This window comes from Melozone crissalis, unplaced genomic scaffold (assembly GCF_028551555.1).
Source record: "Melozone crissalis strain CALT ecotype California unplaced genomic scaffold, PUWL_Pcris_2 ptg000081l_1, whole genome shotgun sequence".
Classification (NCBI taxonomy): domain Eukaryota; kingdom Metazoa; phylum Chordata; class Aves; order Passeriformes; family Passerellidae; genus Melozone; species Melozone crissalis.
Window position 1 is genome coordinate 5,678,846 of NW_026535858.1, and position 26,441 is coordinate 5,705,286.

A 26,441-nucleotide genomic window follows, 5' to 3' on the forward strand; every position below is an offset into this window, starting at 1 on the left:
GGGGTTGTCCCAAACCCTGTTGGATGAAGGAATTAGTTTAATATATCCCTGTGCATCCTAAATTATGGAAAAGTCTGGATGTGCCAATGTGTGCATGATCCACAAGGCATCACTACCTCTTAATGCTTCAAAATGCTTCAGAATGCTTCAAAAGCTTCTTACAGGGAGAGGAAAGGAGGGCAGTTTGTTGATAAGCAGGGAATTTTCCAAAGGGAAATTTCCAGGTCATAAGGGCTTTGGGGTCTAGATAGTCAAAATTAATGAATTTATTAATTTAGCATCAGCACAGTGAAAAATGGGCAAATAGAAGAAGTGCTAAGTTTAATTAAGCACAGGAGGAGCTTTGTCACCCTTGGGGCTGATTGTTCGGCAAATGGGATTCTAAAAAATCTGTGTTTCCTTCAAAAAGAGATGCTGATCCCAGGAAAAGCAGTAGGATTATAGAGGAGGATGGGATTCAGATGGAAATGCTGCCTCAGGGAGAGGCTGGTGCTGTTTGCACTTGTTTTCCAGTTGTTTTCAGGGAAAATCTACTCCCATGGACTTTACAGTCAGATCAGGTGGCTGTTGATGGCAGCTGCATGAGAAACTCCTGGGAATTTGGCTTTTGGGAATAAAGAGGATGGCATGGACTAATTCCAAATAAAGGTGCTCTATGATCCAAAAATTAAGTGGGAAATGGACCAGGTAAAGGTGACTTCAAGGACAGTCAATGCCTGGGATGAATGAAAGTATTCCATGAGGAATATCTGCTCCAGCTGGAGTCCCACAGCAGCCAGATCCCAGCTCCCATATAAAGACCTGGATGAGAAACTTCCACAGCATGGAATTGCCCTGGCTTTGGCACAGAGAAGCTGTGGCTGCCTCATCCCTGGAACTGCTCAAAGCCAAGTTGGATGGGGCTTGGAGCAACCCTTCCCACCCAAGTAATTCCAGGACAGGTTCCATGATGGACTCACTTTGACACACGCCGCCTCGGCCGCCCTCAGGACGTGCTGCACTGCTTGAAGGAGGTTCTGCACGTTGCTGAGCAGCAGCTCAGAGGAGGCCCTGCTCTCCCCAGTCACTGCTTTCACCCTTCAAAAACATTCCAAAGGATTTTATTGGGAGGGCATTGGACATCCTGACAGTGTTGTTATCCCAAACCCAGCTTGTCCCCAGGGAAACCCATGGAGAGAAGGGAGGCCTCCAAATTGTTCCTCAACTCTTGGACAACACCCACCGCCCCTTGGACCTCTGGGCACCACCACCCACATTCCTTGGAGAAGGGATCCCTCTTGGATCACCTTGGAGAGGTGATCTCAGCTGCTGGCAGCTCACCTGGCCACGATGCCGAGCTGGCTGCTGATGGATTGGGTGTGCTCAGTGGCACGGAGCAGCTCCATGGAGCATCTCTGGTCCAGGCAGTGCTTGGCGAGGATGTTCCCAAACTTAACAACCACCTGCCCATCGGAAACCATTTGCCTGGCACAGGCAACAAACTGCTCCTTGCTCTGGAACGGGATAAAAATCAATGGCATTGGGGAGAGAAGGAAAAAAAGCTTTTCCTGCAGAACAGGGAAGGTCCAGGAGGCTCAGATACATCCTGAGGAAAGGACAGGGTGCCAAGCTCACATCCAACCAGAAGGAAGGAATTTGGAGTATTTTGCATAAATAGAGCTGGTGGCACTGTCCCAGGAGCTGGGTGACACAGGGATTTGGGATGGAGTTGCCATGATCCTAAGGGAAAGCTAGAGGGATGAAACGCTGCCTTACCGCAATGGGGCCCTTCCTGCGCAGGAACTGAGCCATGTGGAGCCTCCTCGTGGCCATGTCCTGGGTCACCTGGGACACCCTGCTGGGGCCACCCTGCCCCTTGTCACAGTTTGCTCTCTCCTGCTTTGCAGGGGAGGTGCTGGAAGGGCCATCCTGGTGCTGCCGGGGCAGTAATGGAGCAGATTCCAGACCTGGAATGCGTGGACACAGCGATGCCGAGTGCTCTCCTCCACCTGGATGTTTCTGAAGGAGATTTTGGTGAGTAAAGTTGGTGGGAGAGCTGCCCAACCCCTTCTGGGTCCACTCCACCTTCCCACCAGCCCTTCTCCCTAAATCCAAAGCCCTTGGAGCCATCTCAAAATGGGAATGGGGTGTCCTGCAAGCTGACAGTTTGCAATGAATTCCCAGCACAATGAGTGCTCTAAAGCACTTTGCTGAGGGACCTGGATCTGTGCCAAAGCCTTTCCCAGCTCCTGACACCCATAGGAATGGAGTTGCTGGTATTCCTAGAGGGAATGTGTGGAGGTGAGGGAGAGCTACAGCTTCTCTGCCTCTGAAATGGATTGGGATGGATGTAGGAGAGCCTGGCCGATCGGATATCCAGGAATCCAGGGCTGCCAGCAACCTGAGCTGCCTGAGTGGCCCAGGGTCAGCCTGCTGACCTCCAGAGGCCCTGCCAGCATCCTCACATTCCTGCTCCGTGCTGGGAGCACCAGGAATGACGGACAGCCCTGACCAACACCCTGCCAGGGAAAAGAGCTCCTGTACCAGTTCACGCACTTCCCGCACGGCTCCACTCGCTCCTCTGCTCCTGCATGGATGAATTCCTGCTGCCTCAGGGGGCTCTGGGGCTGGGGAGAGTCCAGCTGTGCTGCTGGGTGATCCTGGGGAGCATTCCTGCTGCAGGCATTCTGTGAGGCACCGCAGGATGTCCCTGTCAATTCCATGGATAACCCAGAGCTGAGTGACAAGGTAGTGAGCCTTGGCTGACCAGTACCACACCATGCCTTCCAGGTGGGGATCCCCAGGGTCCTGGCAGGGATCCCCAGGGTCCTGGTGGCTCTGGAAGTGCCGCCGGGCGCTCCCCACCATGTCAGCCGTGAGGAGCAGGAGGTGGTCAGCCATGGATAGGAGGTCAGGCTGGGATGTAAGTTGAGCACTGGCCCCCAGAGCACCCTGGAGGGTGTTTCTGACCCTCTGGACATCAGCCAGGAGCTGATTTGCCTTCTCCTCAAAACCTTCTTTGCTCCTCTGCCTCTCCTCTTGGGGCAGGTCGGACAGAGCTGCTCCAACCACGTCTTGGATCAGCTGCAGCTGTTCCTTGTTGACCCTTTCCATGTGGAGCAGCAATGCCTTGGCCTTGAGGGCCACGTCCCTCTGCAGGAGCTCGAAGCGGGTGGCCAGGCTGGCGGTAGGCAGTGGGGAGAGCAGGAGGGTGTTGGACACATCCAGCAGCGCTTCCATGAGCACCTGGATCTCCTCCCGGAGCGCCAGGATGTCTCTGGCACCATGGTCTCCAGGGCAGGATAGGAAGGAGAGCCGGGCAGCCTCCTGCAACCTGAGGGAATTCTCAGCCACAGCAGCCAGGAGGCTCCGTGGGCCAACCTTGCTCCTCACGGCTCTGCTCAGCTCCCTCAGGAACAGGACATCCCTGCCCACTAACTGATCCATGGCATCCAGCAGGACACACATGCCAATGGCCCACCGGACACCGTGCAGCTCCAGCATGGCCTTTTCCATCCCACAGGATTCCCTGAAGGACACTGCCCTCTCCAGGAACACTTTGGTGTTCAGCTGAGCACGGGAAAACTTGGCTTGGAGCTGCAGAAAGCTCTCCTGGACATGAGAGGGATTGGGATTTTCCCTACTGCAGGCTGTGCTTGCAATGTCTCCTGCCACCTGCACTGCTCCTGCTAAACCCAGCAGGGTCTCATCCAAAGCCTGCTTCCCTCTTGGAAAGTCACCTGACAGGATAAATCCAAGCACTTGCTGGGCCAGACCATTCCAAGAGCCCGCCACAGCTGCCAGGCACTCCCGAGTCTCCTGGATCCTTCCCGAGAGGCTGAGTGCCATTTGGAGAAGCCTGCCTGGAGCAGGGAGCTGCCCAGGGGCGGTTTCCGTGGCCAGGCTGATGATCCTTGGGGTAAGTGCTTTGATATCCCAGTGCTGCTCCAGCACCTGCAGCTGGGGGGGTTCAGCCACAGGCAGTGCTTCCCGTGCTGCTTCCACATATCCTTCAGAGAGCTCCAGCAGGATGGAGCAGGCAGCACGGACAGTGTCCATGTCACCAGCCTGGGATGCTCTCAGGAGAGCTGTGATGACAGGGTGTGTAACCCCTTTCCATGGATCCAGGTGGGGGTTAGCTGGTGGTGAAGATGGATGACTTTGGATATTTCCTTGGAATGCTGCCTCATCTGTACTGGTTTGTGTCCCAGTGTGGGATGGGCTGAGCTCCAGCCCCTTTTCCACCCTGGTGCTCCGCACCTGCTCCCGGAGCGGGCTGAGGATCTCTGTGTGGTTGGACCCGTCCAGCCCGGCCTGGACACGGAGAGCAGAGTCCAGCAGGGAGCTGGCTGCCTGGGAAAAAGCACCCTGGCTTTGGAGGCAGGAAAACCTTCCTGGAATGAGGGCTGTGACTGCTCCCAGCTCCAGGATGGATTTGGCCAATTGCTCCACCCACACCAGCAAACCATTCCTGAAGATGGGATCCGTGGTACTGTCCACGTGCCGGGTGGAGGCTCCCACCACCCAGCGGGCCCAGCCCATGAGGCGAGCGCTGTGCCAGGAGAATCCCTCGGGATCCCAGCGTTCCAGTGCTGCTTCACACCATTCCTGTTGCTTGGCCAGCTCCAGGATGGATAACTCAAGGAATTCCTTCATGCCGATGGTCTCCTCAAAGCAGCGCAGGAGGCTGTTGGTGGCTCTGGCCCAGGCACAGCTCAGGGCCTGGAGCTGCTCCATGATGTTCCCACTTGTTTCCATGAGCAGGGAAGGGAGGCTGGCCAGGAGGCTCCGCAGGTGCTCCATGCCCTCCTGGATTTCCCTAGCAGTTTGGGCCTTGGCACACCTGGCCAGGAGCAGATCGGCCGCTCGGAGCATCTGCTGGGCCTGAGCGAAGAAGGCGGCAATGAGGGGCTGGAGCTTCCTTAAAATTCCTCCTGCTCCTGCTGGACAGCATCCTGAATGGGCGAGGCTAAGGGCACCTTCAACCAGCTGCCTCAGGGGCTCCTTCTCCTGGAAGAATCCATCCAGGATTTGGCACAGTGTGGCCCTGAGCGCTGCCTGGTCCAGGTTTCCCAGCTCCTCCCTCAAGCTGTGACATTCCTGCTCCAGGCCGTGTTCTCCCTGGCCCTCCCTCTGGCTCATGTGGCTGCAGATGCTCCTCCTCAGCTGCAGCAGGGCCCAGCAACGTTCCACCAGCTCCAGCTGCAGATCCAGCCTGGATGACTCTGTCAGCAGCATTCCATGGAGAATGACCGCGTCCAAGTGGGAGCTGAACCCGCCCTTGGAGAGGCGCAGGGGGTCAGGGTGGGAGAGGAGAGCCTGGAGCCTGCTCAGCTGCTGGGAGAAGATCCCACTCCTATCCTGGGGCTCCCTGAGCAGGGAGAGGAGCTCCCTGATGGTCCTCTCCGTCAGCTGGAATACAGAATCCTGGGAGAGGTCAGCTTGGCTGTCCCTGGAACGTGTCAGGGCTGTGTGGATGAGTGGGACGCACTTGTGGAGAAGCTGCAGGGTCTGGGCCAAGCTCTTCCCTGCAGGACAGTCCCGGAGTTCCTGGAGGCGCTGGGCTGTCAGGCGGCTCAGCAGGAGCACGGCCTCAGAGAAGGGCTGGAATGCAGCCAGCAGCCCTGGAGTGTCCCGGGCATCCCGCAGCACGCTCAGGCATTCCAGGAGCCAGCTGGCAGCGCCACTGATCCTCCTCATCCCTGCAGCCTCTTCCAGCTGAAGGATCTAACCAGGGAACAAGGCAGAAAAGCCGCTCAGGTCAGGAATTCCCATTCCCGTTCCATCCCTGGAGGGGGACGAGGAATGGTGTGCTCCATGGATCTGCTGGAGCTTCCCGCTGCTCGTGCCCCTTCCCGGTGTCCCCTCACCTTTGCTGTCTCCATCAGACTCCTCCTGGCGGCCGCAGCCAGGAGCTCTCGGTGCCGAGGGCTGTCTGGATGCTGCTGGAGCTGGAATGCTGCCAGCACCACGTCCCTCGCAGCCTGGAGCAGGGATTCACCCACGGGACACGCCTCTGTGCTCCCTTCCTCACCGGAATCCTCAGACAGCCTGGAATGGAAGGACTGGGCTCAGCTCTATTCCTCACTCCCAATCCTGCCTCTCCAGGAGGATGCAAGCTCCCTGCAACCTTTTCCATCACTTCCCAGCCCAAAATCCACCCGGGAGACTCCCATCCACCTCACCTCCTTGCCACAGCAGCGAATTCTTCCATAGCTTTGGCTAATTTTCCTGCCTTTTCCCCCAAAGTGGGAAAGGCCGGACAAATCCCATCTTCCCGTTGCAGGGCGAGGAGGAGGTGGCAGAGCTCCACAGCCATGGGGCAGAGAATTCCCTGGATAGCTTTGTTTTCTGATGGGAGCCCGAGCTCAGAGAGAGAAAAAGGTTGCATGTCGTCCTGCCTGGAAAAGGGAAAAACCCCTGCGGTTAATTGGGATCCAGTGTGGAACAGTTTCCCGGCGAGCTTGGATGAGGATGGCCGTTCCTGCCTTGGGAAACGCTCCCGACTTTAATTTCGCCCAGCCCTGAAACCAGGTCACTCACCTGGAATTCCTGGGACACCGGAGCCGGGATTTCCTTTCCCGGGGGATCATCTCAGGCTGTTCCCGGCACTGCAGAGCCGGCATTCCCTCACAGGGAGGGATTCGGGACAGCGGGGCCGGGGGGAGCGCGAGGTCTTTCCTGCTCAGTTCCCGCCGTTCCCGGGACGCCATGCGGGACGTTCCCATGGGAGCGACGCCGGGATGCGCCAGCGTCGCCATGGTGACAACGGGCGCCGGGTGATGACGTCACCCCACGCGCCGGCCGCGGGGCACGTCGGGAGTTGTAGTTCGGCGGGTTCGGGTTATGGGATTCCCTCGGCCCGGGTGCGCAGCGGAGGGATCAGGGAGGAATTTCCATCCCAGTTTTCCCCGTACAGGGCTCACTCCTTACAGGAGCGTTTTTGAACAACTCAAATGTGCGCTCATGTAACGAGGTCAGGACACAGGTGACCCTTCTCCTGATCATCCTTACTGTGGAATATTCCCAGGAAAGTGTAGCCTCCCTCCCGGGAATCTGAGTTTACAGGCGAGGTAATTCCCTGGACACTCGGAGAGTGACATAAATAACCTTCAGGATAAGGACTGATCTGCTGCCACAGATCCCACCTCCAGCTGGGATCCCGCTCCCATTCCCACATCCGTCTTTTGAGTTATCTCCCGAAGGAATCCCGCTTCGGGAATAGCCAGAGGGAGGAGCCTCTCATCCCCGATCCCGGCCGGATCCCGCCGCATCCCGCATCCTGCGCGCGCCCCGCCCCGCGCACGCGCCCGGCGCGCTCCCGGTGCCGCGGCGGAGGAGGAGGAGGAGGAGGAAGGAGAGCAGGAAAAGCGGGAGCGATGGACAGCGCCGGCAAGGAGCGGGAGGCCGTGCAGCTCATGGCGGAGGCCGAGAAGCGCGTCAAGGGCTCGCACTCCTTCCTGCGGGGGCTCTTCGGGTGAGCGGCCCCGCATCCCGCATTCCCCCCTTCCCATCTCCCGCATCCCCCTTCCAAGCTCCTGCATCTCCCCCCCCCCCCTTCCCCGGCTCTGGATCCTCCTCCTCAGCTCTTGTCCCCCTTCCCACCTCCATTCCCAGCTCCTGAGCCCCCGGCCCCCCTCCCATCTCCTGCATCCCTTCCTTCCCCATCTCCCACATCCGCCCCCTTCCCTGTTTCCTGCCCCCCTTTCCCATCTCCTCCGTCCTCTCCTTCCCGATCTCTTCCCCCTTTTTCCCAACTCCTGCCCCTCACTGTGGGTCAGTGTTTTCCTTATCCCTGCCAGAGCACGGGGAGGGGCACACGGAGCGCTCCCATCCCGATCCAAGCGCGGATTCCCTGGATCAGCCCCTCCTGGCCATCGCTGGCCACAGCGCTGTGACGGGCGCGCTCGGCCTCTGCGGCTCCTGTCCCCTCCCCGCGCTCCTCATCCCGGCCTTATCCCGGGGGGAATCATCTCCCGGCATCCCCGGGCTCGCCCTGGCACGGATGCGCTCTCCCGAAATCCCAGGGAACCCCGGAACCCCAATACTGCGGCCGGCGTTATCCCAGAAAATGGCAGAGCGTCCTTTTCCCTGGGCCTGCTGTTCCTGGGGGTGTGCCTGGAAACGGGGTGGTTTGGCCACCCCAGTCCTGCTTTTCTTCCGTTTTTTTTTTTTAAGGAAAGAACATTCCCGGAGCGATGCTCTGTGCAGGCCGGGAGGGTTTTATCCATCAGCCCGGAAAAATCGGCTGCGGCCGCCCGAAAATCCACAAGTTTTAAATAGAAATTTCTCTCTGGCCGCCGGCAGATTAATCAGGCAGGGCCTGCTCCAGGAGCGTAATCCGGGTGGCAAATTCCTCAAAATCCTTGGAGGGGACAGGCAGAGATTTCGAGAGAGGAATTTTTAATTTTCAGGGCTAAAAACAGACGGAGGGAAAAAAAATAGGAAGGAAAGGTGTGTGGGGGGGTGGTGACTCGGCTCTTGGCACCCTCCCTGCAAACGGGATGTCCAGGATTCCCAGTGCCGGCCAAATGCCTTCTTCCCACCTGGGCTGTTCCTGGAATTGCTCCATCACCTTGCACAAGAGCTGTTATCCCTTTATTTTTAATTTTTTGGGATTAAAAGGCTGGGACCTGCCTTGTTCCAGGGGCCCCTCCGAGTGTAGCATTCCTCAGTGCTGCCTCCGTTGGCTTTGGCTCATGCCAGAGGTGCCTTCCAAGGGCAAGGAGGGATCCAAAAACCCCTCCTGTGCTTCCAAACCGACCGTGCTCGGCTGCCAGAGGGAGAGAGCGAGGAGAGAAAAGTGCCAGAATTCCCAGGAGATGGGAAAGAAAATGGAATAATCCCTGTTGTGAGGTGGATTTAAGAGCAGTGTGGATGTGGCACCTGGGGACGTGGATTTGGGGGAATGTTGGATTCATGGGCTTGAGGGATTTTCCAACATTGAGGATTCTGGGATTCCTTTTTTTCTGTGGGAGCACAGCTTGATCCCACCTGGCTCCAGTCAGGGAGTTGTGGAGAGCAAGAAGATCCCCCCAGAGTCCAGGGTTTCCATGAAAAATCTGCATTTCCTTACCAAAAATCTGACCTTTGGCATCTCGTAATTCCGGGAGAGCCCCCAAATCCAGCATTCCCCTTTCAGTGTTCTCCCATGGGGAGTGGGATCAGCCTCACAGAGCCTGGAGAGGTCAAGATTCCCAATTCCCAATCCCAATTTTGGCTCTGGAGCCGTTCCCTCCCCGCCTGGCCTCAGGAGCATTCCTGCTGCATTCCAGGGGCAACACCCGCGTGGAGGAGGCCTGTGAGATGTACACCAGGGCTGCCAACATGTTCAAGATCGCCAAAAACTGGAGTGGTGAGTCCCAAATCCTGGGATCTGGGGGGGCGTGGGTGATCCCAGAGCGCCCAAATGTCTTCCTGTGAATTATTCCATGGGGAATGGTCTCTGTGTCCGTGCAATTCCTATGTAAATACTGGGAGAGTGTACAAAGGGAGGCAATTCCTGTTTAAATACTGGGAGAGTGGACAAAGGGAGGCAATTCCTATTTAAATACTGGGAGAGTGGACAAAGGGAGGCAATTCCTATTTAAATACTGGGAGAGTGGACAAAGGGAGTGAGTTGAAGGATCTTGGAGGAATTTTTAGATGCTAGCTGATGATCCTGCTTGGGAAGCTCTCATCCCTGAGTCTCCCTAGGTTCTGGAAGAGGCGCATTCCCGCTCACTCATGGGATTCACAGGATGGGTATTCCCTCTTTTCCAGCGGCAGGAAATGCCTTTTGCCAGGCAGCCAAGCTGCACATGCAGCTCCAGAGCAAGCACGACTCAGCCACCAGCTTTGTGGATGCTGGGAATGCCTACAAAAAAGCAGATCCGCAAGGTAAGGCAGCGGAATATGGCACTGGAATGTGGGATTGCTCCCAGCCAAAGGCTCGCTGCTGGCACAGCTGCATTCCTGCTTTTCCACAAGGTGCTTTGGGATGATGCAGGAGGTCAGCGCTGTCCTGGCGTCTCCTCTTGGTGTTTGTTGGGATTTGGGATGCTGCAGGGTGTCGGGACTTTTGGCAGCTTCCATCCTGGTTTGGCTTGGCTTTGGGGAATGGCTTCAGGCAGTCACTGGGCTGGATCGCAGGAGGATCCCTGCTGTGTTCCCAAAGCTTTCCCCAGTCCTGGCCTTTGTTGGGATGAGATTAAAGGATCTGGGATTCTTTTAACCAGGCTGTGATTTTTGGGAAGGTCTCCAATCCACTTTTCCCTAGCTAGGTCTGGAAGCAAACCCCGCACCTCCCACCAGCATTATCCCAGGAGACAGGGGAACAAACTCAGGGTGGATGACAAACTCCCAGATTCCCTGGAAAACAGCAGCATTTTGGAGTTGATCCCTTGAAGTTTGCTCCATTGGGGGATGCAGACAGCAAACTCGGGGTTGGGTCATCCTGGTGTTCGTTCCTTTGGGAATTGCTGGGGGTGCCGGGGCTGAGGTCATTCCAGAGCCTGCTCTGTGGGCAGATATTCCCTGGATGAGCTGCCGGGTGGGTTTGGGAGCGGGAGTGGCTGACGCTGTTGTCTCTCACACACGCTGCAGAGGCCATCAACTGCTTAAACGCAGCCATCGATATCTACACGGACATGGTAAGGCCCCGCTCCCGGGAACGCCGCGCGGCCTCCCGGGAACGCCGCGCCTCATCCCGCTCCCCTCCCGTCCCCAGGGCCGCTTCACCATCGCCGCCAAGCACCACATCACCATCGCCGAGATCTACGAGGCCGAGCTGGTGGACATCGAGAAGGTGAGGGGACACCTTGGTGACGTCATCAGTGACGTCAATGGCGGCCCTGGCATGGTTTTCCCAGAAAACCTGTGGTTGTCACATCCCTGGAAGTGTCCAAGGCCAAGCTGGAGCAGGCTGGGATGGTGGAAGTTGTTCCCCCCAGTGGAAGGGGATCACAGTTGAGGTCACTTCCAGCCCAGACTGTTCTGGGATTTCCTTGCCCTGAGCTCAAGAATTCCCTTCTCCCATCCAGCACCGGAATTCCTGGTGTAGGTGCAATCCAGCCATGAGCTGGAGTTAATGGTTTTCCCAGCCTGGAGGTTTTCATGGAGCAATCCCAAGTCTCTGGTGTGTCCCTGTGCCAGCAGCACTGGCCAAACGCTCCGGTGAGAATCCACCTAGGTGTTCCCCACTGGAAAAGCTCTTTGGGAGTGTCATGGAGCCATTTTAGTCACTTTTAGTTCCCACTTCCAAACTCCCTGAGCAGTAATCCCGCTGTGGATCTCCTGCTGGAATTATGCAGGACAAAACTGGATGGGATTTAGGGGTTATTTTCCAGGCAAGGATTTCCTTCCTCAGCTCCAGTCCATTGGATCCCATCTCTCTCCCTGAATGTTGGTGCTGTTCCCTGGGGTCCTGTATCCTGATCCCACATTTCTGTCCCCAGGCCATTGCACACTACGAGCAGGCTGCGGATTACTACAAGGGAGAGGAATCCAACAGGCAAGTCCTTGAGATCAGCGGGAAGGGCTGGAACAGGGATCCATCCCTGGAACAGGGATCCATCCCAAACACTCCCACAACCAGCACACTTCTAATTTGGGCTGTTCCAAGAGAACTCCTCTAAATTCCAGCTCTGGGTTCCCACTTCTCTCTCTGGGAATGGGTGCTGGGGCGTGGGCTGGTGAATTCCTGGGATTCAGGGCCTGATTTTTGGGATGTGGTTGCAGCTCAGCCAACAAGTGTCTGCTGAAGGTGGCGGCCTACGCGGCGCAGCTGGAGCAGTACCAGAAAGCCATCGAGATCTACGAGCAGGTCAGGAGCCACATCCCATGGGAATAGCACCTCTTCCCAAGGAACAGGGCCCAGGGGTTGGCAGAACTGCCAGAATCAGGGAATTGTGGAGGCTGGAAAAGTTCTCTGAGTCCCACTGTTCCCTCTGTATGGCCAAATGTGCCCAGGTGCCACATCCATGATTTTCAGTGTTTCCAGGAAAAGGTTGGGAAAAATCCATAAAAATTCCCCTTATAAAAATTCCCCTTTGAACGTATTTGCAACTCCCTTTGGCAGAAAATTCCCTCCTGGATTTATCAGCTCTGCCGTTTGTTGGATGTTTACCTGCAAATACCAACAGTGCTGCTTGGTGCTTCCAGAGTGTTAATCCTGGAGCAGCTTTTTCCAAATGGATTTGTTCTTCCATTTCCTCATCAACCAAGGATATGACTTCCCTTGGGATGAGTTCAAAACCTCCCTGCTTCCCGACACCTTTTTGGCATTTTTTCCATGCCTTTTCTTCCCAGCCCTGTGGCTCAGGGTGGAATATGAGCTGGTTTAATCCAGGCTTCCCTTTCCTGCCCCTTTTTTCCATGTTTTTTTGTCCAGGTGGGAACAAACACGATGGATAACCCTTTGCTCAAGTACAGCGCCAAAGAATATTTCTTCAAAGCTGCCCTGTGCCACTTCATCGTGGATGAGCTGAATGCCAAGGTCAGTTATCCCAGAATTCCCAATCCCTCCTCACCAGCCCCAGCCAGCTGGGAGAAGTTCGGTGGGCTCACAGCTATTATCCCAAAATCCCTGATCCCTCCTCTGCAGTGGCTGGAATTCCTGATGTGCCACTGTCACATTGGATTCTTAGTGGATATTTTCCCAAGTTTGAGGATGGGAATGCAAATCTTGGGGGGGGAAAAAATAGGAATGGTGTGCAAAGGGATCTCTTCTCTCTTCCAGCTTGCGCTGGAGAAATACGAAGAAATGTTCCCGGCTTTCACAGATTCCCGGGAATGCAAGCTATTGAAAGTGAGTAACCAGGGGATTTTCCCACTTTTCCAGGATTTTTTTCCTTTACCCCAGCATTTTAGAGGACATCAGCCTCGCTTTTCCCTGGGTTTGGCCCAGACCCCTGTTTGTGGTGGGTGCTTTGTTTGATGGGTCTCTGTTCCCTGGGATGAGATGCCGGAGTGGGAACATGCAGGAATAGAGCATTCCCTAATTTTTCCTGGTGTTTTCCCAGAAACTGCTGGAAGCTCATGAGGAGCAGAACAGTGAGGCCTACACCGAGGCTGTGAGTACCCATGGGTGCACTTGGGAATGCTGCCTCTTCCTTCTCTTTTTTGGGATGCCTGTGCCCTGCAGAGAGGGACCGGGGACAGCTGCTCCAGCAAGGTCCCAGCTCCTTCATTTGACATTCCTGGCTTTTCATGGACAGTTCAGATCCTGTCTGGGTTTGCTGTGGCTCCCTTGATGTTTGACAGGAGCTTTAAATGCTTGGGTTGGGTTTGGAGAGACTTTTCTCTGGACTGTGGCTCTGTGCCTTTTCCCTTTTTTCCTTTTTTTTTCCTCCATTCCCTTTTTTCCTCTGCTTTCTGTTGTTTCCCCCCCACTTCCCCTTTTTTTTTTGCCCTTCCTCCTTTTCACCCCCTTCCCTTTTTCCCTCTGCCCCCTTTCTTTCGCTTCCTCCTTTCTAGTACCCTTTTCCCTTTTTTCCTTTCCTTTTCCTTTTTTCTTTCCCTTTTTCCCCTTCCTGTTTTTCCTTTCCCTTGTTTTTCCTTTCCCTTGTTTTTCCCCACTTTCCCCTTGCATTTTTTCCCCCTTTCTCCTTGCATTTTTTCCCCCTTTCTCCTTGTATTTTTTCCCTCGTTTTTCCCCTTTGTTTCCCCTCCCCCTTGGTTCTTTCCCTTTCTCCTCTTCCTCTTTTCCTCTTCCCCTTTATCCTCTCTTCCTCTTTTCCACCCTTCCCTTTTTTCCCCCTTCCCCTTGTTTTGCTTTTGCCCTTGTTTCACCTTTGCCCTTGCTTCCCCTTTGCCTTTGTTTCCCTTTATTCCCTTTTCCCCTTATTTTTCCCTCCCTTTCCCCTTGTTTCCCCCCCCGCCTTTCCCTTTATTGTTTTTTTGCATTCCCCCCCTCCCTTTTCTCTCCTTTTCCCCCTTCCCTTTATTCCCAGGAGGAGCCCATCTCTGCCACTCCTCCCCCCCCCCACCCCCCCCCCGCATTCCCGCCTCTTTCCCTTTCCCTTCCGCTCCCTGATCCACAATTTTGCCGGTGCCAGGTGAAGGAATTCGACTCCATCTCGCGGCTGGATCAGTGGCTCACCACGATGCTGCTGCGCATCAAGAAAACCATCCAGGGCGAGGGTGACGGCGACCTCAAGTGACGCCCGCGGGCCCTTCCCGCCTCCAGCCGAGGACTTTTCGGGAATTCCCGACCCAATCCCGCGCTTTCTTTCGTCGCTTCCCGCTCCCATGGCTCACTGTGTTTCTTTAGCCCTCGCTCTGTGGTGACGCTCCGGGCGGATGCCAGGCGGGAGAAGCCCTTGGAGCGGAATTCCTCCTTCTCCTCCTCGGGTTTGGTCCTGCCCATCCCGGTGCCTGCACTCGCAGCTCCCGGTTTTCCTGCTGTTCCGTTGGTTCCAGCATGTAAATATTCCATCACAGCCAGCACAGTACCAATAAGCGCTTCCAGCCCGTTGTGTTCCCGTTTTCCCGTTCTCAAGTGTTGGATACACTTGGATTTGGGGGTCTGGAAGTGGTGCTAGGCAGAGGCTTTGGGAATTGGGAATATCCTGCACACTCCCACCACGCCATAGGCATTCCAAGAGCCTTGGGTTGGTGTCAGCCCTAGGTCCTGGTTGGTTTCCATCTTTCTTGGATTGATTTCCCACTTTAGTTCGTGGTGCATCCCATCCCTCCACTTCCAAATATTCCACCTGAGGAAGGATCTGTTTTTGTACCTCACCCTCTGCGTGTGCCGGGCACAATCCCTAAATTCCGACCCTTTGGCTGCACGCGGGTGTGGATCCCACAGGAGCCTTGTTGCAATTTGGGTGGCAGGGGGGCACAGTTTGCTTGGGAAAAGTTGAAAAATTCCTGCAGGAATTGATGGGTGTGTGGTTAAGGAGGGAGGATTGAGCTGCCTGGTTTTTCCAGGATGCGTCGGAGGCGTCGGGAGCTTGTGCAATTTGTCACTCTTTGGGAAGAGTGAAGTCAGTAATTTAGGGCTGTTCTGGAGGCTCCAGGCAGCCCCAGCCCCTCTTTCCTCTGGAAGAAGTCAGGTTGGAATGTTGGGCTTTGGATAGAGCTTGGCTTGTTGGGCTCTAAAGTTCTGAAAACCAAAAATCCCGATCCATGCCAAATTCTCCTTGGTTTGGTGTTTTCCCACCCTTCCCGATCTCTGTTTCCCACAGGTCCTTGTGTTCATCCCAAACATCCCAACCAGATGGAAAAGTTGGGAGGCATTGGGGGGGGATCTCCCAGCTCCCGGCTTGGAAGCACATGGAGTTCATCCATTCCCACCCTCAGGAATGGCTTTATCAGGCGTCCAGCACTGTGGGAGCCGGGATGAGGGGAAGCACAGCTTGGGAGGCTCCACTTTTCCCGGTGTTTTTTCGGTTCTGTTGCCGTTCCCCGTGTCGGTGTTGTAGGACAGGAGGAGCAGGAGGGCTGTTACTCCATCCCTACACCTGGTAGTTGTGTGTGAGTAGCTCCAGCATGTCCTCTGCTGTATCCATGGTGAATTGTGACGGTTCCCAGGTGACAATTCCGCCACTCCCGCTGTATTCCCGCCCCACCTCCATCACTCTCTACTTGGAAAACTTATTTAAGGAAATGGCCTTAGCAAGAATATCATGTTTGGTGTGACTCTGTACATGAATAAAGTGAAAATCATGGATGGAAGGAGGGAGAAGTGGTTCTTCTGGAAAACTCAAAAGGCTGGAGCATGGTGGGATGATGGAGGCTGGGAGGGGTGTGATGCCTTCAATTCCTGTTGGGAATCAGGGAATGGTGTGGGTGGGAAGGGACACCTTCCACTATTGTGGCTTGCTCCAATCCCTGTGAATACTTCCAGGCATGGGGCAGCCACAGATTCTCTGGGAAAACTCTTCCAGGGCCTCCTCACCCTCACAGGGAAGAACTCCTTCCCAATAACCCTCCTGAATTCCCCTCTGTCACTGGGAAGCCATTCCCTCCCTCTTGTCCTGTCACTGTAATTCCTGATGAAGAATCCCTCACACTTTTCCTTGCAGGCCCCTTCTGAGGTTTCCAGGGAACCTTCTCCAGGTGAACTTTCCAAGCCTGTCAATATCCCAGTGTCCCACTTGGATACGACTGAGTCACTGGGAGGTCTCCATATTCCATATTTTAATAGGAACAGCTCAAACAAGTAACTCACTTACAAAACATTCCCCGGCTCCAGATCCCAGTGCTCAGCCCTTAAATATATCTACAACACCTTTCCTTCCATTGGGAATAACTGAGCTCCAGCAGGAATAAACATCTCAAATATAGCCTCTTGGAAATGTCCTCTGGTACAAAAATTCCCTTTTTTCTATCCTAGAGTTCCACGAGAAAGCCTCTGCCATCCCTTTATCCCAAAAAATAGCTTTGTGCCACTGGTGGGGGGGGGGTCTTTATTGCTGGATCTCACCAGGCTGGATTGTGCTTACCTTTCCCAAAGTTCTGCTCACAGCTTCAGCTGAGGAACTGCTGTGGGAATACTACAGGAACAGGCAAAAAAAATGGGAAAAAGAATGGGACAAGCTGTGGGTTTTTACACTGGGAAGTCCATCCCAAGGTTTGAAGCATTAAACCATAGCAGAGTGAGCTGCTGTTGCGAAAAACCAGGAGTCAGCCCAGCTGGAACAACACTCCAAGGCTCTTTCCCTGCCAGGGGAAATCCCTCAAATCCTAGTCCACTAAAAATGGAGCAGGAAAAGCCTCTGAACTGAGCCCCTTCCAGCACAGCTCCTTTTCACAGACTTTCTTCTAGGTAGGAGATGTCCTGTTCTCCTGATTCCATGGGAGCTGGAGCAGCTGGAAGGTGAGAACTGACAGGATCCAAGTGCCAGACTGCTCCAGTTTCCCTACAATTGTAAAACCAAGGAAGTAGCACTTGGCTGCCACCTGCCCCTTTTTTCTGCTCAGAGACTCCAAACTCCTGGAATGAAACTCCAAAGCTGCTCCCACTCGTTGGGATCTTTGGCAAAAGCAGAGAGAAACCAATATTTCCTGAAAAGCAAATTTAGCCAGACTTCTCCTGGATGAAATTCCACTGGGGAAAACACAGCGAATGTCACAGAGAAACATCGGTTCTCCTGATTGTCCATGTGGCATTGAATTCCCTGGAAAACAAACCTGCACCACCAAGGTACCTGAGCCACCCCCTGAATTCCTAGGGGATCAACTCCCACAAATTCCCTGCTGTGGTGCCACCCTGCCCGACCATCAGGAGATGGAGCTGGGGAAGGAATTTCCAGAGGAAAGCTGGAAACCCACTCTTTCCCAGCTTGCCACCACCAGCCTCCCTCAGGCCAAGGACTGTACAGGGAGTGCAGCCTAAGGAGCAGGAGGCAATCCCAAATTATTCCATGTTCACCAGGGCATGGAGCTGGGGCTGCCCAGAGTCTGTCTGTGTGTGAAGCACGGTGAGCTCTCCCAGCAGGGACTCCTGTGCTCCAGAGGCCTTACAGTCCGTGCTGGAATTCCCACTTCCTGGGACTGCTGCCAGGCTCTGGTAGGGGCTGTTCTCTGGGAAGGACAGCAGCTTTTCTGGGATTTTGGGGGACACCTCGTATTCCTCATCAGGAAGCTCCGTTTTGTGCCCCTCGTCATTTTTTGCAGCTCCTTCCACAATGACGAGGAAGGATTTCCAGGGGGTGTTTTTATCATGGATCTGCAAAGGAATAACCAGGAGAGAAGATTGGATATGGGATGACAAAGTTTGGATCAAGCTTGTATTTGATGTTGGTAGAAAAAGTTTTTGTTATGGAGTCATGGAATAGTTTGGGTTGGAAGACTGGACCATAAAGATGACCCAGTCCCAACCCTTGCCATAGACAGGGACACCTTCCCCTATCCCAGGTTGCTCCAAGCCCTGTCCAACCTGGCTTTTCAACAATTCCAGGAATGCAGCACCCACAGGTTTTCTCGGAGAACTGTGCCAGGGCCTTCCCAACCTCCCAGGGAACAATTCCTTCCCTACATCCCCCCTAACAGCGGGAGGGGTCGTACCAAGGTGTGCCGGCACAGCATGGATTTGTCAGTGAAGGTCCTGCACCCACAGATTTTCTGGGAAAACTGTGCCAGGGCATCCCAACCTCCTAGGGAACAATTCCTTCCCAACATTCCACTTAACCCAACTTCCATCAGCTTGAACTGGAAGTCTGCTCTGGCCTTGGCCCGTCAGTCCCACGGAATGTGGGTCTGAGGAGCTGGAATGTGCTCCAGGCACGCCAGGACTGCGGGATCACACCGAGGTGTGCTGGCTCAGCGTGGATGTGTCGGTGAAGGTCCTGCACCCACAGCTTTTCTGGGAAAACCATGCCAGGGCCTTCCCAACCTCCCATGGAACAATTCCCTCCCAAGATCCCCCCTAGCAGCGGGATCATACCGAGGTGTGCTGGCTCAGCATGGATTTGTCGGTGAAGGTCCTGCACCCACAGGTTTCCAGGGAAAACCGTGCAGGGCCTTCCCAAGCTCCCAGGGAACAATTCCTTCCTGACACCCTCCCTAGCAGCGGGATTGTACAGAGGTGTGCTGGCGCAGGGTGGATTTGTCGGTGAAGGTCCTGCACCCACAGCTTTTCTGGGAGAACCGTGCCAGGACCTTCCCAAGCTCCCATGGAACAATTCCTTCCCAACGTCCCACTTAAACCCTGGCTTCCAATAGCTTGAACTGGAAGTCTGCTCTGGGCTTGACCCATCAGTCCCATGGAAGGTGAAGGAGCTGGAATGTGGTCCTGGCAGGCCAGGACTGTGGGATTATACTGAGGTGTGTTGGCGCAGGGTGGATTTGTCGGTGAAGGTCCTGCACCCACAGGTTTCCAGGGAAAACCGTGCCAGGGCCTTCCCAAGCTCCCATGGAACAATTCCCTCCCAAGATCCCCCCTAGCAGCGGGATCGTACCGAGGTGTGCCGGCGCAGGGTGGATTTGTCGGTGAAGGTCCTGCCGCAGGCGTTGCACATGAAGGGCTTCTCGCCGGTGTGGATGCGGTGGTGCCGCTGCAGCGCGTTCAGCTGCGTGAACTGCTTCCCACACTGGTCACAGCAGTACGGCCGCTCCCCTGGGAATGCAGCATGGGACACAGGCTGGGAACGCGGGCAGAGCACAGCTGCTGTGCCTCGGCAGTGCCCAGCTACCCCTGGCTGGCAGGGAGTGGTCAGGGAAAACATCCTGGGGTACAAATGTCACACTGTGACTCCTCTGGAGGCAGCAAGCTCCTCCCAGCCCCATAAAGATGTGCTGCCACTCTGTTTTTCCATGGATTTTCCATTAGAGACTCAAGTCCTGCCCAGAATCCAAGTATTCCTCCTCCTTGTTCACTCTTCTCTGAGCAAGAACCCCTGAGCCACTCCCAGCCCCGGGATCACTCTGAACACGCCACAAACTCCCTCTTTGGAAAGAGATCCCATTTTCCTCCTTCCCTGGATAAACCTTTGGAGCTATACCAGAGCTCTCCATCACAAATGATCCTGGCAGGTTATTAAGGTATCTCCACAGCCTGTGGAAGCAGGAAACATTCCAGGGAATTGCGGTCACTCAGGACTAGTAGGACAAGGGGAGAACATGATAAATCAAGCAGTGCACACGGGGGAAAAACCTGGCTGAGAATTCCTTGCTGGAATCTTGCAGTGGTGAGGGGTGTTGTATCCAAGAAAAGAAGCACATCCTACCTGTGTATCCAAGAAAAGGGACACATCCTACCTGTGTGGACTTTGATGTGCTGGTACAGGGAATTCCTCTGGGCAAAGGTCCGGAAGCAAACCTCACATTTGAAGGGCTTGGATCCCGTGTGGATCCGGTTGTGGTGTTTCAAGTATTCCTTGGAGGCAAAGCTCTTCCCACAGGTTTCACACATGAAAGGTCTTTCCCCTAGAAAAGGGGGGAAAATGAGGATTAAACCAGCAGAGTTTTGGGAATGCTCTTAAATATCCCACAGAAATTCCAGAGCGCGTCCTCACTGTGGGGATATTTAAAGGTCACCCAGTTCCGAACCATTCCATGGGCAGGGACACCTTCCCCTATCCCAGGCTGCTCCAAGTCACTCAGAACCTGGCCTGGAACAATTCCAGGGGTGGGGAATCCACAGCTTCTTTAGGAAAACTGTTCCAGGGCCTCACCACTCTCACAGGGAGGAATTTCTTCCCAAAATCCAATTTAAATCAACCTTCCCTCAGCTTCAAATCACAGGATATCCTTGGGAACCTTTCTCAGGCAAATCCCACCTAAGAGATGACAATATCTAATTTTATCCATAAAAATGCAGATAAAAAGCATTTTCTGAAGGCAACATTTTCCCTGGAATGTTTGGGATTGGATTTTCCCAGTTTTCCAGCCTCACCTGTGTGGCAGCGCCTGTGGTAGATGAGCATGTGGTTCTGGGTGAAGCGGGCCCCACACTCATCACACACAAAGGGCTTCTCCCCCGTGTGGATCCTGCAAGGAAAAAGGAATGTTGGAACTCCAGGATGAGCCTTCCCCTCATTCCCATTGATCCTTACTGCTGGATCAACACCCACATCCAAAAACGTTACGGTAAAAGCAAATTTTTCAGGGTGAAAAACAGCCAAATTCAGAAAATTCTCTCCAGGTTGTGGCACCAAATCCTTGGGATGTGAGGGAAAGCTTCTCAGGGGGTTGGGATGGCTGCTCTTCGTGGAGAGGCACATCCATGTGGCAAAATACATCCCCAAGGATGAGAAATCCCCACCACTGGATGCCACTACACCCAAATTAAGGCAGCGTTGAGTTTCCAGGGTCCAAAATTCCTGAAAGGGCTTTGGGAATGGAAAAAGAATCAAGTTTGATCCCTCAGAGAGGATTTTTCCCTCATAAAAATGTCTCTGTCTGAAGACAGATAAAATAACTGATAAAATCAGGTTAAACCCCTCAGAGAAGATTTTTACTCTGATAAAATGGTCTCTATCATGAGACAAGGTAAAATGACTGATAAAATCAGGTTCAAGCCCCTCAGAGTTAATTTCTGCCCTGATAAAAACACCTTCCGAAAAATAAAACTGATAAAATCGGGCTCAACCCCTCAGAGAGGAATTTTTGCCCTGATCAAAATGTCTGCTCTGAGACACATGAAATAACTGACAAAATCTGGTTAAAGTACCTCAGAAATTATTTTTACCCTGGTAAAAACATCCTGAGACAGATAAAATAACTGAGAAAATCTGGTTAACCCCTTCCAAGATGATTTTTGCCCTCATGAAAAGGGCTCTGCCCCGAGACAGATAAAAAAAAGGTACAAAATTAGGTTAAACCCCTCAGAATCTACTTCTGCCCTTATCAAAATGCCCTGAGGTAGATAAAACACTGACAAAAACAGGTTAAAACCCCTCAGAGGTGATTTTTTTCCCTGATAAAAACAGCCTGGGACAGATAAAACCCAGCGGGGGCCGGAGCAGCTCCGTGTGGGTGACATTGGTGACGCGCCACCTCCTCCTGTTCCCAGATCCATTGTTTTCCCTATTTCGCCCCCAGATCCGTCATTTCCCCATTGAAAACCCTGCAAAATGCTTCCCAAATATTTCCACACTTGTCTTTGTATTGAGTCTGAGGATGTGCTGGAGGAATTCCACCTGGATTTCCCTGCAGCACAGGCCTAGCCCATGCGGGATATGAGGAGAAAACAGGGACTGGGGAGGCCCTGAAAGGGAAAACAGGGAATTGGGAGGCCCTGAGAGAGAAAACAGGGATTTGAGGGCTGCACCCCATATGAAATCCGGGATTTGGGAGGCCTTGAAAGAAAAAACAGGGATTTGGGAAGGCCCTGAGGGCTGAACCCTGTATCAGGAGAAAGCAGGGATTTGGGAGGCCCTGAAAGAAAAAACAAGGATTGGTGCACCCCACATGAAAACAGGGATTTGGGAGGCCCTGAAAAAGAAAACAGGGACTGGGGAGGCTCTGAGGGCTGCACCCCACATGAAAATAGGGATTTGGGAGGCCCTGAGGCCTGGACTGCATTTAAGGAAAAAAACAGCAATTTGGAAGGCCCTGAAAGAGAAAACAGGGATTTGGGAGGCCCTGAAGGCTACACCCCACATGAAAACAGGGATCTGGAAGACCCTGAGGCCTGAACCCTGTATCAGGAGAAAACAGGAATTTGGGAGGACCTGAAAGAAAAAACAAGGATTGGTGCACCCCACATGAAAACAGAGATTTGGGAGGCCCCAAGGGCTGCACCCCATATCAGGAGAAAACAGGGATTTGGGAGGCCCTGAAAGAGAAACCAGGGATCTGGGAGGCCCTGAGACCAGCACCCCACATGGAAACAGGGATTTGGGAGGCCCTGAGGGCTGAACCCTGTATCAGGAGAAAGCAGAGATTTGGGAGGCCCTGAAAGAAAAAACAAGGACTGGTGCATCCCACATGAAAACAGGCATTTGTGAGGCCTTGAGGACTGGACTGTATTTAAGGAAAAAACCAGCAATTTAGAAGGCCCTGAAAGAGAAAACAGCGACTGGGGAGGCTCTGAGGGCTGCACCCCACATGAAAACGGATCTGGGAGGCCCTGAGGGCTGCACCCCATATCAGGAGAAAACAGGGATTTGGGAGACCCTGAGGGCTGGGCCCCATTTGAGGAGAAAACAGGGATTTGGGAGGCTCTGAGAGAGAAAACAGGGATCTGGGAGGCCCTAAGAGCTGCACCACATATGAAATCTGGGATTTGGAAGGCCCTGACAGAGAAAACAGGGATTTGGGAGGGCTCTGAGAACTGGACCCCATTTGATGAGAAAACAGGGATTTGAGGTGCACCCCATATGAAAACCAGGATTTGGGAGACCCGGAAAGAAAAAACGGGGTTTGGGAGACCCTGAGGGCTGCACCCCACATGAGGAAAAACGAGGGATTTGGGAGGCCCTGAAAGAGAAAACAGCGACTGGGGAGGCTCTGAGGCCTGCACTTCACAAGAAAACAGGGATTTGGAAGGCCTTGAAAGAGAAAACAAGGACTGATGCACCCCACACAAAAACAGGTATTTGTGAGGCGCTGAGGACTGGACTGCATTTAAGGAGAAAAACGGGGATTTGGGAGGCCCTGGAGGCTGCACCCCACATGAAAACAGGGATCTGGAAGGCCCTGAGGGCTGCACCCATATGAGGAGAAGACAGTGATTTGAGAGGCCCTGAAAGACAAACCAGGGACTGGGGAGGCTCTGAGGACTGCACCCCACATGAAAACAGGGATTTGGGACACCCTGAGGGCTGAACCCTGTATCAGGAGAAAACAGGAATTTGGGAGGACCTGAAAGAAAAAACAAGGAGTGGTGCATCCCACACGTAAACAGGGATTTGGGATGCCCTGAAGGCTGCACTCCACATGAAAACAGGGATCTGGAAGGCCCTGAGGGCTGCACCCTGTAAGAGGAGAAAACAGTGATTTGAGAGGCCCTGAAAGAGAAAACAGGGATTTGGGAGGCCCTAAAGGGTGCACCTCATATGAAAACAGGGATCTAGGAGTCTCTGAAGGCTGCACCCCATTTGAGGAGAAAACAGGGATTTGGGGAGGCTCTGAGGGCTGCACCCCATATGAAAACAGGGATGTAGGAGGCCCTGAGGGCTGCACCCCATATGAGTAGAAAACAGAGATTTGGGAAAAAGAAAACAGGGACTAAGGAGGCTCTAAGGGCTGCTCCTCACATGAAAACAGGGATTTGGGAGGCCCTGAGGACTGGATCCCGTATCAGGAGAAAACAGGGATTTGGGAGGCCTTGAGCACTAGACCCCATTTGAGGAAAAAACAGGGATTTATCAGGCCCTGAGGGCTGCACCTCGCGCGCAGGGAGCGCCGCTCCTTACCTCATGTGCGTTTTCAGCGCCGAGGGCTGGGAGAACTTGGCCTGGCACTCGGGGCAGCCGTAGGGCTTGTGTCCCGTGTGCGTGCGCTCGTGCAGCCGCAGCGCCGTGCGGGAGCTGAGCCCCTTGCCGCACTGGTGGCACTGGTGGCGCTCGCCGCCGCCCTCGTGCACCTGCAGCACGTGCCTCTTGACGTCCTTCTTCCTCTTGAAGCGCTTGGCGCACAGCTCGCAGGGGAAGCGGCGCTCGCTGCTGTGCACGTGCCGCTGGTGGCTGCGCAGGTTGCAGCGGTTGGCGAAGGTCTGCGCGCACGTCTCGCAGCGGAACTCCAGCGCCGAGGCGATGCCGTGGCTCTGCTGGATGTGCTTCAGGAAGCTCTTCTCGTACAGGAACTCCTTCTGGCACGTGCCGCACTTGAAGGCGCCGCCGCGCTTCTTCTTGTCCTCCTCCTCCTCTTCCTCCTCCTCGCCCTTGGCGGGGTTTTCCTGGGAGGCCGCCGCGGGTTTGCTGGAGTTCTCCTCCTGTTCCCGCTCTCCCTCCTCGCCCTTGGGCTGCTTTTCCTCCTCGGCGTTCCGCTGCTGCTCCCGCAGCCTCCGCGTGTATTTCTTCTTGGGGATCTCCACGAACACCTTCCTGCCGGCCAGCCGCCCGCTCGCCCTGCGGATCTTGGTGTAAGGAGCCTTCAGCACTTCCTTCTTTTTGTCCGCCTTCTCCTTGGCCTTGGCAGCCGGCCCCTCGGGAGACGCTCCGGAACAATCCGGAGGGTCCCGCTCGGCCTTGGCCGTGGGCACGGCGCTGGGGCGGGCGGCGCTCTCCTCCTCGGAATTCTGCGACTCCGAGAAGTTCTGCAGCTCCAGCAGCACGGACTCCAGCATCTGCCTCTTCAGCTGGAAGCAAGTCTCGGAGAGATCCAGGCACTTGAGCTTCTCGGCGATCTCCAGCATGCGCTGCACCCTGTCCTCCTCCACCTCCACGCGCGCCGTGTAGACGAACTCCAGGAAGGAGGCGAAATCCGCCACGCGCACCTCGTTGAGGAACACGTTGCTGCGGGGGCCGTCCACGGGCTCCTCGTTGAGGAAAACCTCCTTGAAGAACTTGCTGGTGGCGGCCAGCACGGCCTTGTGCGCCGGGAACTCGGCGCGCACGCCCTGGTACTCCACGCTGACGGTGACGTCGCACAGGTGGCCCAGCAGCCGCAGCTGCTGCATCTCGTTCAGCAGGTTGATGGGGGAGGACTTGGACTCCAGCAGGACGGGGGTGCTTTCCATCTTCCTTCTCCCTGCTGAAGATATTCCTACATCAGGCAGCGGGATTCCGCGTGTTTGGGGCGGACGGGGTCAGGGTTTTGTGGAATCGCTGGGGCTGGGAAGAGCTCCGAGGTTGTTTAATCCAACCTGGAAGTGATCTCCACCTCCTCAAGAAAACCATGGGGTGAATCTGAGCTTAAACCCCAGCCCTAGTTTTCCATGAAACCCAGAACCTACCCTTTGAGACAGGGGTGGAGCAAACAGAGCTGGCACCTGGAATTAAGGAATGATTCCTGGCCTCACCAGGTGATAATAAAGGAAGGCAAGATTAAGCAAAAATTCACTGCTGTCCTAAAAACCCATCTGAAAATGCCTTCCACATAAAATTCCAAGCTCTTATGTGATGTGATGGATAATTGTATCCACACACTGAAAATCCCCAAAATGATGGGAATTCCTCAAAATGGACTCACAGCCTGCACATTTTGGAGGCCCATTTCCAACCTTCCATTGGGCCCTATTTCTCAGGAATGCCTGAAGCTGCTCCAAAGCTTGTAAAAAGAGTGGAAGTTTTGGTGTGTTTTCCCAAATATCTAACCCCAGAACAAACCAGGTTTCTATGGATTTAATGGTGCTCTGAGGAATCGTTTGAGCCTAACCCTGTTCCTACCAGAATCTCGGGAATTTCTTTCCATGTCCTGGGAATTAAGTGATGTCTCACCCAATGCTTTATAAACAATCAGTGATACCTAAGTGCCACGTTTTTTACCCCAATAAAATTATTTTTAACTACTTCTCGTGTTATTTCACAACTATCCCTCTAATTCCATTTGGGCACTGTCCCTTTCTCAGGAACACCTCCCTTTCCAGAGGCAAAACTGGCTGGAAAGAGACAAAAAGGAGAGTGGGGAGAGGATTCCCAGGCAGCCGCTGCTGAACTCATGGAGAGCCCCACAGTGCCCACTTCCAACCCCATTTCCCAAGGACCTGGATCACACGGGAATGCTGGGGTGGGGGAAAAGACGCGGGGAAAAAGGGGAGAGAAAAGGGGGGGAAACAAGGAGGGGAAGGAGGTGAGAAGAAAAGGGAAGGGAAAAGAAGGGGGAGAAAGAGGAGGGAAAAAAAGGGGGAAAAAAGAGAAGGAGGGGAGGGAATTAGGGGGAAAGAGGGGAGGAAGAGAAGGCCAGCCCGCCCTGGCCCCCGCACTCACGGCTGCCGCCCCGTTCCCGGTTTGTTCCCGGTTTGTTCCCGGTCCGTTCCCGGCCGCTGCTCCCGCTCAGCCCCGGGCGCGGCCGGAAGCGCTGACGCGCCACGACCCCGGCGGAGGCGCGCCGGAAGTGACGTCATGAAACGCGCCGGGCGTTGCTAGGCAACGCGGCCTACCCCGCCCCCGGCTTTGGCATTCCCAAATCCCGGCGTTTTCCCCTGG

General features: G+C 54.5%; 3 protein-coding genes across 4 annotated transcripts; 1 reads left to right on the forward strand and 2 right to left on the reverse strand.

Moving 5' to 3' along the window:
• Nucleotides 1–1,003: 1,003 nt before the first annotated feature.
• Nucleotides 1,004–2,761, reverse strand: LOC128946632 (uncharacterized). Its single transcript, XM_054290551.1, has 2 exons — nt 1,321–2,761; nt 1,004–1,077 (listed from the first exon to the last, which is right to left on the reverse strand). Exon 1 carries the CDS (start codon nt 2,758–2,760, stop codon nt 1,720–1,722), a length of 1,041 nt encoding a protein of 346 aa, XP_054146526.1. The 5' UTR covers nt 2,761; the 3' UTR covers nt 1,004–1,077; nt 1,321–1,719.
• A 4,520-nt stretch (nt 2,762–7,281) lies between these two features.
• Nucleotides 7,282–15,217, forward strand: NAPB (NSF attachment protein beta). The gene is made up of 11 exons (XM_054290552.1): nt 7,282–7,456; nt 9,255–9,334; nt 9,742–9,858; nt 10,564–10,610; nt 10,688–10,765; nt 11,415–11,470; nt 11,698–11,782; nt 12,350–12,454; nt 12,698–12,766; nt 12,981–13,031; nt 14,016–15,217. The coding sequence occupies exons 1-11, from the start codon at nt 7,359–7,361 to the stop codon at nt 14,118–14,120; spliced, it is 891 nt and encodes a 296-aa protein (XP_054146527.1). The 5' UTR covers nt 7,282–7,358; the 3' UTR covers nt 14,121–15,217.
• A 1,933-nt stretch (nt 15,218–17,150) lies between these two features.
• Nucleotides 17,151–26,313, reverse strand: GZF1 (GDNF inducible zinc finger protein 1). 2 transcript variants are annotated; one of them, XM_054290554.1, is made up of 6 exons: nt 26,223–26,313; nt 23,769–25,044; nt 20,303–20,397; nt 19,666–19,833; nt 18,867–19,024; nt 17,151–17,635 (listed from the first exon to the last, which is right to left on the reverse strand). In XM_054290554.1, the coding sequence occupies exons 2-6, from the start codon at nt 25,031–25,033 to the stop codon at nt 17,324–17,326; spliced, it is 1,998 nt and encodes a 665-aa protein (XP_054146529.1). In that variant the 5' UTR covers nt 25,034–25,044; nt 26,223–26,313; the 3' UTR covers nt 17,151–17,323. The 2 variants fall into 2 exon arrangements, with proteins under 2 accessions (XP_054146529.1, XP_054146528.1); XM_054290553.1 differs by having other exon boundaries at nt 23,769–25,047.
• Between the last annotated feature and the right edge of the window lie 128 nt (nt 26,314–26,441).